This window comes from Diadema antillarum, unplaced genomic scaffold (assembly GCF_040938485.1).
Source record: "Diadema antillarum isolate AM-2024a unplaced genomic scaffold, OU_Dant_1.0 seq00000105_RagTag, whole genome shotgun sequence".
NCBI classification, from domain to species: domain Eukaryota; kingdom Metazoa; phylum Echinodermata; class Echinoidea; order Diadematoida; family Diadematidae; genus Diadema; species Diadema antillarum.
In genome coordinates this window covers 1,426,108-1,439,323 of record NW_027271191.1, presented here as the reverse complement: position 1 = coordinate 1,439,323, position 13,216 = coordinate 1,426,108, and the positions used below count along the sequence as shown (strand labels likewise).

The 13,216-nt window shown below is 40.2% G+C and overlaps 1 protein-coding gene across 1 annotated transcript in view; it reads right to left on the bottom strand.

Annotated features, from left to right (window-relative positions):
- The window catches only part of LOC139726953 (HEAT repeat-containing protein 3-like), a 100,767-nt gene that overhangs the window by 76,319 nt on the left and 11,232 nt on the right, over window positions 1-13,216 (bottom strand). Inside the window, exons 3-5 of the mRNA XM_071637941.1 lie at window positions 6,150-6,237; window positions 3,616-3,731; window positions 419-528 (exon numbers count right to left, since the gene is read on the bottom strand). Of these exons, the coding sequence (XP_071494042.1) occupies window positions 419-528; window positions 3,616-3,731; window positions 6,150-6,237 (314 nt within the window). The remainder of the gene's footprint in view (window positions 1-418; window positions 529-3,615; window positions 3,732-6,149; window positions 6,238-13,216) is intronic.

Here is a 13,216-nt window from a genome sequence, read left to right as displayed (position 1 = left end):
TTTTTGTTTTGTTTTTTCTTTGTGGAATGGGGGTTCTGGGGTCCTGTATCAAAAGTACATTAATTATCACCCTTGTGATAATGCACAGGGTTTAACAACAAATTTGATCATGTATTTTCAAGAAGATGAATAAAATGTGTTGGCCCCCTACTTGAATCCTCCCCCACCCCACACCTGAATCTGCCATGAACAAAGCAGAAACTATAGTCACCAATCTACCTACTCATACATGTAGCACTAACTTAGCATACCGTATCTAAAATAGTTCTACATAGGAGATTTGCAAAGCTTTTTTGATTTGGAAATTTAAAATTTTTGCATGCCAGACGGTGAGCAAATTGCAATAGCTCACTTCAGCCTGAGCCTTTGGCTCAAGTGAGCTAAAAAAAAAGGGGGGAGACAAGAATCCCTGCCTCACCTGCAGTAATCGCAAGATCCACCATAATCCGGTGTGTTTGCAGGCTGTGGAGGAAGACTGTTAGCAAGCCTTGCTGGTTGGCAATGGCAACGGCTGTGCTATTGTTCTCACTGCATAGAAAAACACACACACAAAAAGGAACCAATATTACACTTATCTCCCTCACGTTGATATATTTACACTCAGCAAAAAGAGAAAGTAAACACTTATACCAGTTGATATTTTTCAACGAAGATTTTTATAAAATCAATGTATTATATACAATATTATATTATATTCCATATTCTATGATGTGATTAGTTACTGTATCACCCTGGCAAGTCAATAAATAGGGAAACTTTATGCACGAGTGACCACATTTGGTTTTTTCTTTTAACGCACAAAAGTATAAATTGCAAAAACGAATAAGTTATAATTCATGAGTAAGTGGTCTTCTATATAACAATAAGAACTAAAGACTAATTTAACACAAAAATAAGACATTAATTAATTTGCAAAAATGAACCCATCATATCTAGGTCTTCATAACCCTTAAGATATAGAAATTCTGAAAATACTGGAGGTAAATGAAGAAACTTCTGTCAACTCCAAATTCACATGACATTGGAGAAGTAATATTAACAGAAATAGTAGACATTTGAATTGTTCCTTCAAATTAGGAAACTTGAAATTGAGTTTTAAATTTGTGTAGAATATGAATCTTTAAACTCCTATATTAAAAGATTGAAATAAGGAAATCCTGGTCATTTGATCACCTTTAAGACTTTACTAACTATGTTATTTTAAGTTAATTGACAGAAAATTTTAATCTCCCCCTTTAGTTTCTCATTTTTGTTTGAGACTATAAAGTGATAAAAGAGAATGATTTTTTTTTTTGCTATTTCATTCATGTCTCTTATTGCGTTGAATTTGTCTTTTGTTATAACTGTTATTTTATTAGGACATTTGCAAATGAATGACATCTCATTTTTTTGCAATTCTTATTCTTGTACCTTGGAGAACAAATTAAACAATGCGTTTACTCATGCATAAACTTACCCTTTGTACTGACCTATCAGGGTGATGGCCAATTAAACTAGAATTATCACTGAAGGTGATTAATACCCCCGCCCCTAGTGTTGCTTTATAGTATGTGATGTCATGAGGGCAATGACGTTAATACCAAGTTTGTGCACTTGTCGAATTGGAAACAGAACAATTTTAGTTTACTGTACAATTACAGAGTTGACACTGAGTATAAAACTTACAGCAAATGGAAACATGCTTTCCCCCAGCATCACTACACTTAAAGACCATCATACACACCAAATTTGACCTTCATAGTTTGTTTTGATACAAAAATGAGTGGTTACCATGGCAACACATTTTCCTTAAACTAACACATTGGTGTCTTGCAAAACTACACTTCTAGATCATGATACATACTAAATTTGACTTTAATTGCTTGAATGATGGAAAAGTTATTCGATCTGCAAGGTTTTGGTAAAATTGTGGTTATCATGGCAACGGTTTGTGTGACAAACACAAAAATTATGTGTTCCACATCTATACCTAAGGGCCATAATGCCTACCAAATTTGGTTTCAATTGCTTGAAAACTGTCGAAGAAGTTCACTCCATAGGATTAAAAAAAAATGCATTACCATGGCAACGCATTGTCCGATACAAATACAAAGGACATTTTGCAAAACTACACTTAAAGAGCATCATACACACCAAATTTCACCTTCATAGATTAAATGGTTCAATATGATACAAAAATGAGTGGTTACCATGGCAACATATTTTTCTAATATTAACACATTGGTGTCTTGCATAACTACACCTCCCGATCATCATACATACTAAATTTGACCTTAATTGCTTGAATGTTGTGGAAGTTATTCAATCCACAAGGTTTTGGTAAAATTATGGCTACCATGGCAACGCTTTGTCCGACAAACACAAAAATTATGTGTTCCACATCTATGCCTCAAGGCCATAATGCCTACCAAATTTGATTTCAATCGCTTCAAAACTGTGGAAGTTGTTCACTCCACAAGACTTCAAAGAAAACATGCGGTTACCATGGCAACGCTTTGTCATGCATAACTACACCTATAGATCATCATAGATACCAATTTTGAAATTGATTGCTTAAATACTATGGAAGTTATTCAATCCACAAGGTTTTGGTAAAATTATGGTTACCATGGCAACGCATTGTCCGACGAACACAAAAAACATGTCTTGCACATCTATACCTCAATATCATCATTTACCCTAAGTTTCATTTACATTGCTTCAAAACTTCAGGAGGAGTTCGCGATGCAAGTTTTTGCAACAGACTGACCAACCGACCGCCCGCCCGACCACCCACCCACCCGACCAACATCACGGTGATTCCTATATACCCCCTTCACACTATGTGTGGTGGGGGTATAATTACCTTCAAATTTAATGCATTGATTTTTATCAAAACCTTCTATGAAATACATGAACTGGAAAAAGTGTTCACTTTCTCTTTTGCCAAGTATATGACTCATTCCTGGCTGGAGCACGATGGATTTTATTACTGAGTTCCTCTTGAAATTAGCAGTTATACCAATCTTAATTTTATAAAAAAAAGAAAGAAAACCATGCCAAAAAGCAACCAACCAATGACCAATCACAACCCTCAAATTGGTTTATACACAAAAATATCTGAATCATGTTTCCGGTTGACGACTGAACAAAGTGCAATGTTTTTCCATCTAAAAATCTTTGTAAAAGTCTTTAAAAAATGTGCTTGATTACTACAACACAACACTTCAATTAGAAGAAAACCATTTATCAATTTTTCCTTTTTTTTAATTCAACTGAAATATAATATTCAAGGTTTGTGTACATGCCAATGAGAGGATCTGTGGTTGTGACCAATGTCACTGTTCAGAGGAAACAAGGGAAACTTAGTCTTATATAATTTTTTATACATAAACTTGTTTATATAACTTTTTATTTCATGTCCAGTTTTAATGAAACTTCTACCATTCTCCTTGTCTTATTTTATGGAGTCCATTAAAGGCAACTTGTGTACATAGTAGGAATGAATTTTGACAATATTTTCAGCCCTATTTCACTTTTGATCCACTTTTGTTTCACCAAATGGTGGCCATATCATATAAGATTTCATATAATTCTATTTCATCATCTCTGTGTAATATTGCAATATAGACATACCACAAATTCCAAACAAGATGCAGTGCTTGCATCAGAGGCCCCAATGCCGGAGGGTCATTCTTATGAGCCTTGCCTTCTTTCTGCTTCATTGCCAGTTCTGGGATTCCCCCTGAATACTGCAATGATGTGCATACATAACCAGAGAGAGAGAGACAGAGGGGTGAGGGGATGAAAGGTATCATAGACATACAACAAAATGGCAAAGAGACTGATACAGGATGAGCTATAGAGATAGAGTCAAACCTGCCTCAGCGGAAACCTGCCTTAGCGGCCACCGTCTATAGTAGCCACTGAAAAATCCCACCGAGAGAAACGCCCTGTTAAAGACCCTGTGTATAGCGGCCACCTGTCTAACACAGCCAGTGGCCACAAATTTTGTTTTTAACCTGTCTATAGCGGCCACAGACCAGATGGAGCCATAGCCGAGCCGATAATTCGGCGTGTTTTTCTGCTTTGTGTAGCTGTGCAAGTCATTCATGGGCAACGTTCAGTGATCGCCACCCCTGCATTCATCACTCATTCAGTCAAAATACAGCAATAGTGTTAAGCTTTCTTCACGACTGTACACATGCAGCAGCTACTGTGCAACAATTTCATACACACCGGCATTGTTCAATGCATGAAACAGACATGTGCATACATACATACATACATATACATGTAAGTACTTATAGATGTATACAACAATGATTCATGCACATGTACATAGAGATAGTGAATGGTCACGAGTGCAATGGTACAAGATTTCCCACGAGGTAAAAGATAGAGGCGCTCTATTCAACAAGGCAAAGCCGAGTTGAATAGTGCACCTCATCTTTCACCGAGTGCGAAATCTGGTTCTATTGCACGAGTAAAGACCATACACTATTTGTTTTATACAACACCTCGAACGTCAATAGATTTGGTACTCACACATTCTTGAATTTAGCACAGAAGTGGCAACCATTTTCCGTGAAAGATGAATGAGTAGCCTCACAGTCGCAGTCACAGTGTATGTACATGTACGTATACGTATGCGAAAAGAAGTTGTTTACAAAAATGAGTGACAAAAGTACGCGCTTGTAAGCATGCTTGTAAGGCCAAAAAAAAAAAAATTGTTTGTCTGCCCTTAATTGTCAAAACCCAAGAGGGTCGGTAGGTCGTTTCGTTTTTTTTTTTTTTTTTTTTTTTTTTTTAATACCCTTTTTACCCATGTAATTTTGTAACTTTGGCAGGGCATCTCGTAATACACTCATCCTTCTGGCAATACTTCGAGTTCTAGTTCAACTTTGTACAGGATGTGGCGCAAGTTTAATGCACTCAAAACTCAAAGGGATTCATTCAAATTTACGTCTTGCCAGGGCCCGGTAGGCGAGGCAGAAACACTCACTGACAAACACTTATAACGTTCATCTTTGTTAAATTTTGCAAACAGCTCCAAAAAAGTACCTTCCAGTGAGATGCTGGCAACTGAAATCCAAACAGTTTCGGTGCCATGACAGCTGGTAACGGATGCTGCAAAAGTAGCCATAATGGCAGTCGCGCTGCGCTGCACCGCGGCCGGTACGGTAGCTAGCTAGCTAGCGCACTACCTAAAAAGGTAGCTAGCATGCAATGCATGCTATAAAACGTAGCCTGCGGCCCCGCGCAGCCCGAACGCCACTACGCCGGGTCGATGAAATAAAAAAACATTTTTAGACTTTTTTTTCATTCTTTCTTTAGCTTAAAATGGATAATTTTGGGTTTAAAACTGTTCACAAATTTGCAGAAAATGAAATTTGTGGAAAAAAATACACTTGAAAGAGCAAAAAAAAAAAAAAAAATGAATAAAAAACCCAACCCGAAATTTCTGTGATTTTCGGTCGGTCGCGAAGGGCAAACAAACCATTTTGTTTTTGGGCCTAATTGTTGAGTGCGCGCGGCACACGTTTGTTTATTGTGACATCAGAGCACGTGCAATGGAACATTTTGGTCTAACAAAATTGCACTGCTGACAGCCAGAACGTGCAATGGAACTTTTCACTAAATGTCACGTGATGGGCAATCGACCAATCGGATAACTACATTCTAAATAGGTGTTGTATAATAGACAATGTAAACAGTTGGATAACCTGTAGGATATAACGGCCACCTGTCTATAACGGCCACTTTTTTCATCTTCCTAACCTCCCTCCCTAACCCTAACCTATGGGCAGGTTTGACTATAGTCAGATGATATAACAGTTTAACAGAAAAGCAATAAGCTGTGTAATACACACCTTATCTTTTCTTTCATATCAGTTGTAAGTGTAAAGAGAACAAGTCACAGCATGTCACATGGTATAGAACAGCTCCTTTCTCTCTCTATAGCATATGATATGTACACAACGTACATATATAAAGTGTAGTTATCACAGTTTGTGAAACATCTTCAGAGTAGCATCATACTGTTTTGCTTCTTACAAGTTATGATGTAAAGCAGAACTGTCAAGTTGAATAATTGAAGCTGTCATTTAATTCCATATGCACTGCTAACTACAAGACAGTATGAATGAATCTGTAATCCATATACAGACCTGCAACAGGAATGAAACCAGAGGTGTCATCACGTCTTCACACACCATGTGATCACAGATGTCATGGCCCCCAGTAACTGTAAAATTCCTGAACAAAATAAAACATTCAGTAGCTGAAATCTTGCAAGAGCTTAAAGACAAAAACAACAACAAAAAAGATCATGCACATATCCATGAATTGCTCATTTGGTCAAGATATTCATACATATGTGTTTATTACAAACGGCATTAACCCATATCCGTCGAACATGTAATACAGTTTAAAGGCTGTTGCTGCCGGGGTTTGTACGTTCAATAAACTGTGCCATCTCGAATTCAAGATAATGTCACCAACACTTATTATAAGTAAAATATGGAAAAACTATATATCAATTGAAAGAGAAGGAAATGCCCTTTCATATAAGATGTAAATCAACGTCATGTCATGAATTATGTGACGTCATATGATTTTAGTATTTTTGTATGATTTAGATATCTATGAATAATCACATAAATATGCAAAAGAAACCATTGAATAATCACATAAATATGCAAAAGAAACCAAGCTAATGAAAAATATCTATAGCCTTTATACAGAAAAACAACTAACGGGTATCAATTTTGAAATCTTCATAATGTAAGCTTTCCGATGGTATATAACTCAGAGGCTCAATGCTTACAAATTTGAAAAAAAAAAAAAAATCAAATAATAACTCAAAGATCTACACTTTGCGGACTAGTTTTGTCTATAAACTCATAGAATCAATGGGTGGAACTACAGTACACCTACATGTACATGTATACGTACAGCAGTGTTCGATCTCAAATAAATGTAGACCTATTCTGTAAGCAGCCTGCTGTAGAGCTCCGAAGTGAATACAAACTATTCAAACTAGTGTCACAAATGTACACACTAGTAGTTATGTACACGTACATGTATGATGTACTGTATGCCTGGCTGTTTTAATGTGTATGTACACAGGTTGACCAGATTCATGGAGAACATTCTATATGGTATAGATATAGTACATACAGGCTGACCAGATCAGTGGAGAATTTTCTAGGTGGTATACAATGTAGCTATACAGTACATGCATGTAACAGGAAATATATCATAGCTCACTCAATCTAGAATGATTTCACCCTTTCCAGAAAGTTCTGGGACGTGCTTACATGTTTGGCTGAGTGAGGCACTGTCCCTGTAGCCCAATGTGATTGGTAGTTATTCTTGGTAATGATGTTTTGTACATAGTTAGGCAGTGAGCCATCCAGGTTTCCTGGAACTTGGACTGGCTAGTAGGTTGGAGAGAGTTATAGAATGTGCTAGAAGGGGTTGAATGGATAGTATATAAGCCAGAGAAATTCTGCAGTAGGCAGAGTACCCAACACCTCTGCTCTGAGAGTTACGTCACTTCTGGCTCTGAAGCGACTTGTTATAGTCAGTCCTGTGTTACCTGCTGACCTGTTATGTTTGTGGAGATACTTGGCCTGGGAGACATTTTGCCTGCAGAGAATTAATGTGCCTTCATTGGACTCCATATTTTAATGTCAATGGGCATTGCTACGGCAAAGCTGTGACGGGCTGGATTCCTAGCGGGACAATATAAAGTGAATCATCATTCAACGCATTGACTGGACGTGGTCGTTGGATTCTGCACATTTCGCTGTGAACATTATACTGTGGATCTATTGTGGACATATACAGTGTACCCTGGATTTATAACGCAGACTATTGTAACCTGTGCCTCTGGATTTACGTCCAAGGAATCACTCATCGGTGCATCGCGGATCATTCATTTGTGCATCAAGCATCGTATTTGGACACTACCAGGGAACTGTAGGGATTTCGTGATTTAGTGAGTAAGTGATTCCATTACTGACTTATATTTGTTTCTAGTGACCATTATTATACTGATGTGAAAACTGATTACGAGTCTGTACCTACAATATCACTGTTAATAAACCGCCTGAACATCAGTTGATTGTTTCTTTTGTGCGATCATTCTCGGAGTGATTTTGGTCGTAACAAAATTGGGGGCTTGTCCGGGAATTGAATTTAAAGCCAAAATATAGAATTTGGAACGTTCCGGAATCCAGAATATTAGTACAGACAAAATACCGGTTGAGTTGATTGTTCAATTGTATATTGTGTGTAATACATTGTGACAATGTCAATCAGTACAATGGATGTTCAGGCATTTGTTCAGAGGACAGATTTGTCCCTCAAAGATTTGCAAAGGTTACGCAAATGTGATTTGACCGCTGTTGCACAGCATTTAAATGTTGATGTTCCACAAGGTGTAAGAAAGGCAGAGATCCTTGACTTAGTAGCTGGTCACATGGAGCTCAAAGAAGAAATTGACACTCAAGATCGAGCTCAAATTTCAGATCAAACGAGGCTTGAGCTTGCTAAATTGGAAATGGAGAAAGAGAAGATGAGATTAGAAATTGAAAGAGAAATTGAAATGAAGAAACTTGAGCAACAATTGAAATTGCGTGAGATGGAATTGGCTCATGCACAGACTGTAAGAACTCAGGAAAGGGCTCCCTCTGAATTTGATTTGGCAAAGAACATTCGATTGGTGCCAAAGTTTGAAGAAAACAGAGTTGATGCATATTTTGTGTCATTTGAGAAGGTGGCTAACAGTTTGAACTGGCCACAGGAATTTTGGCCCTTGCTCCTTCAAAGTGTGTTTGTCGGCAAAGCAGCCGATGTGTACTCATCTCTCTCTGAAGAGCAATCACGTGACTATGCTACAGTCAAGAAAGCAGTGTTGAATGCTTATGAGTTGGTGCCAGAGGCGTACAGACACAAGTTCAGAAATTCGTACCGCAAACCAGGCCAGACACATGTTGAGTTTGCTCGTGAAAAAGAAATGATGTTTGATAGGTGGTACAGATCCCTGAAAGTGGATCAGGACTTTGATAACCTACGTGAGGTTGTTCTCTTGGAAGAATTCAAAAAGAGTGTTGCTTTCAGTGTGAGGTCGCATTTGGATGATCATAAAGTGACAAGTTTGCATAAAGCAGCCTTGATGGCTGATGAGTATGAGCTGACCCACAGAAATGACAACAGACCACCTTTCAGGAATTTCTCTGGAAACAAGAGAGACAAAATTCAGTCGAGCAATCCAAAGAATGCTGGTTCTGAAAAAGGCACGAGTTCTGAAACTTCATCGGCACCAAAGCCTCAATCTGACAAAGGGTCCAGTACAAGTGCAAATGTCATCAAATGTTTTCACTGTAACAAGACAGGGCATGTAAAGTCACAATGTTGGAAGTTGCAAAACAAAACAAAGAAGGACTTGGGATTTGTCATGTCAAAAAGTGTCCTACCAGAAAACAGTGTCCCGTTCAGTGAAACACAGGCCATTGAAAGTCAATCTCCCAAATTCAAAGATAGGATGAAGCAGGTGGATGAGAGCTATCATAGCTTTTTGTTTGATGGTGAGGTGACCCCATGTACTTCTGGTGAGGCAGGTAAGCCAGTAGTCATCCTGCGGGATACGGGGGCCTCTCAGTCGTTGATGGTGGGTGGTGGTATGACTTTTCCACCAGATAGTGCAGTGAATGCAAAAGTCTTGATTCAGACTGTTGATGGCAGTTATATGTCAGTGCCACTGTATAGAGTGGATTTGAAGTGTGACCTAGTTTCTGGTCCTGTGACTGTTGGAGTTGTTCCTGAGTTGCCCATGGCAGGCATTGACTTCCTGTTGGGGAATGACTTGGCTGGGGACAAGGTGGTTGCGTCTCCAGTTGTTTCGGAGAAACCAGTGGTGGTTGCTGAAACTGAGCAGTTGCAGGAGAAATTTCCTGGGATTTTCCCAGATTGTGTTGTGACTAGGTCTCAGGCTCGTAGAGCTATTCAAGATGATGCGGATTCTGTTGATGTGGAGGAAAATTCCGGTGTTTGGTTGGCAGAAACCTTTTTCAAGGATTTGACTGATGGGGTTGCTGTATTAGGCTCCGAGGCTAACAGTGATGGGCTGTTTAGCAAGTCTTCCTTGGTTGAAGCACAGCAGGCAGACTCTGAGTTGAAAGGCTTGTCTCAGACGGCATGTTCTGAGGCTGAGGCTGAAAAGGTCCCTGAGTGCTATTATGTCAAAGATGGCATTTTGATGAGGAAGTGGAGACCTCCCCATAGGCCAGCTGATGAGGATTGGACGGTGGTCCGTCAAGTTGTTGTCCCTCCTAGTTACCGCGGTGAGATCTTGAGAATTGCTCACGAGTTACCTGTTGGCGGCCATTTAGGCGTCAGAAAGACAAAGGATCGGATCATGAGGCATTTTTATTGGCCGGGGTTGAATGTGGATGTGGCTGAGTTTTGCAAGACTTGTCACACATGTCAGGTGGCTGGTAAACCACAGCATTCGGTGAAGCCGGCGCCATTGATTCCGACACCTGCGTTTGAAGAGCCATTCAGTCGGGTTCTAGTTGACTGTGTTGGACCTTTGCCTAGGACTAGGTCGGGTCATAAGTACCTCTTGACAATCATGGATATGTCTACACGGTTTCCAGAGGCTATCCCATTGAGAAATATCACTGCTAAGACTGTGGTAGATGCTCTAGTGCAGTTTTTCACTAGGTATGGGTTGCCCAAGGAAGTGCAGTCTGACCAAGGGTCAAATTTCATGTCAGGCATATTTCAAGAGGTGATGTATCGTTTGGGTGTGAAGCAGCTGAAGTCGTCAGCTTATCATCCCCAGTCCCAAGGTGCGTTGGAGCGCTACCACCAGACCCTAAAGACAATGATTAGGGCATTTTGTGAGGAGTATCCCGAGGATTGGGATAAGGGCATCCCTTTCCTGCTGTTTGCAACGAGGGACTCCCCAAATGAGTCGACGGGTTTCAGCCCATTTGAGTTGGTGTACGGTCATGAAGTCAGGGGCCCACTGAAGCTCATCAAAGAGAAATTCATGACTGAGGATGATGAGGTCCACCTACTTGACTATGTGTCAAAGTTTCGTGAAAGGCTTTCAAAGGCTTGTGAGGTAGCTAGGGAACACTTGAAAGTGTCACAAGACTCCATGAAGAGAAAGGCAGACAAAAATGCCAAAGCCCGAACTTTCAACCCAGGTGACAAAGTTCTTGTACTGCTGCCCATACAAGGTGAACCACTGAAAGCCAAGTTCAGTGGCCCATATCGTGTCAAAAGGAAACTCAATGATGTGAACTATGTGATCAGTACGCCAGACAGACGCAAAGATCAGAGGGTGTGTCACGTAAACATGCTGAAAGAGTACTATGAGAGAAAGGCTAGTCAGCCGGTAGGTGTAACCCAGGTGGTAGAAGAAGAAGTAGATGAAGAGGGAGAAGCTCAAGATGAGAATGGAAGTGAGCCCTCTAGTGCCAGGTTGTCTAACTCAGAGATGTTAGGGAAAGTAGATGAGGCACTGAACTACCTACCTGATAATCAGAGGAAAGATGTGACTACTCTGTTACATGAGTACAAAGAACTGTGTAAAGACAAACCAGGTTGCACCCCTCTGGCTGTACATGATGTTGATGTAGGAGATGCTGACCCTATCAAGCAAAACCCTTACAGGTTAAACCCGAGCAAACTCCAAAAAGTAAGGGAAGAGGTTCAATACATGCTAGACAATGACATAATAGAACCGAGTAAAAGCAGTTGGAGCTCCCCAATCGTCATGGTGCCCAAACCGGATGGGTCTCAAAGATTCTGCATAGATTACCGAAAAGTGAATGCCGTGACAAAAACAGATTCTTTCCCCATTCCCAGACTTGAAGACTGCATTGACAGGGTCGGAAATTCTGCATATGTCAGTAAAATAGACCTTCTAAAGGGATACTGGCAAGTGCCCTTGACCGACAAAGCCAGAGAGATTTCTGCCTTTGCCACACCAGATGGCTTGTTCCAATGCAAAGTAATGCCATTCGGCATGAAAAATGCTCCAGCCACCTTCCAACGGCTGACAAACCAAATCATTGCCGGACTTGACAACTGTGTAGTATACACTGATGACATCCTAGTGTACAGTGACACGTGGGAGGAGCACATTACACACTTGCGGCAACTTTTCGATCGACTCAAGGAGGCCAGATTGGTGATTAATCTGGCAAAGAGTGAATTTGCAAAGGCCAAAGTGGTGTATCTCGGGCATGTAGTCGGTCAGGGACAAGTATTGCCAAGAGAAGCCAAGGTAGAGGCTATACTAGGCTTTCCCATCCCCCAATCCAAGAAGGAGTTGCTCAGATTTCTGGGCATGGCTGGTTTCTACAGGAAATTTGTACCGAATTTCAGCACTGTAGTCACCCCCCTAACAAACCTGTTGAAGGGCAAGGCAAAGTACACCTGGACTGATGAATGTCAAAGAGCCTTCGAGAAACTAAAGGCAGTCCTTGCTAATGAGCCTGTTTTGGCAGCTCCTGACTTCGCAAAGCCATTCAAGGTGGCAATAGATGCTAGCGATGTAGGAGTGGGAGCAGTTTTGCTCCAAGAAGATGAAGAAGGCACTGAACGACCAGTTAGCTACTTCTCCAAAAAATTGAACACATACCAGAAGAAGTACTCCACAATTGAGAAGGAGGCTCTCAGTCTCATCCTTGCCCTCCAGCAATACGAAGTGTACTTGACAAATAGCAAAGGGGAGATCACGGTCTATACTGACCACAACCCCTTGGTCTTTTTAGACCGGTTCAAAATGAAGAACAACAGGTTGTTCAGATGGAGCATGATGACGCAGCCATATGCACTCAAAATCAAACATGTGGCAGGCAAAAACAATGTAATTGCCGACGCTCTGTCAAGAGTGTAACATGAAGAGAGTATCAAAGGTGAGAAGTTTTCACCGCATATCATTTCCAGTGTATGTGTTTAGCATATTCATTAATGTGTGCAAAACAGTTTGATATGATTGTATAAGCTCCGAGAATCCAAGCAAGAGAACATGGAATTAATACAGCTATCAAAAAGGCATGTAATAGTATGTGATTATAGTAGCTTGACTTGGATTTTACCTCACATTCATTGTAAATAATAATGAGATATTGTGAAGGCAAAAGAAACCCTTGCTACGGCAAGGCTTTCTTTTTCCCATGGGGGATGGTGTCACAAATGTACACACTAG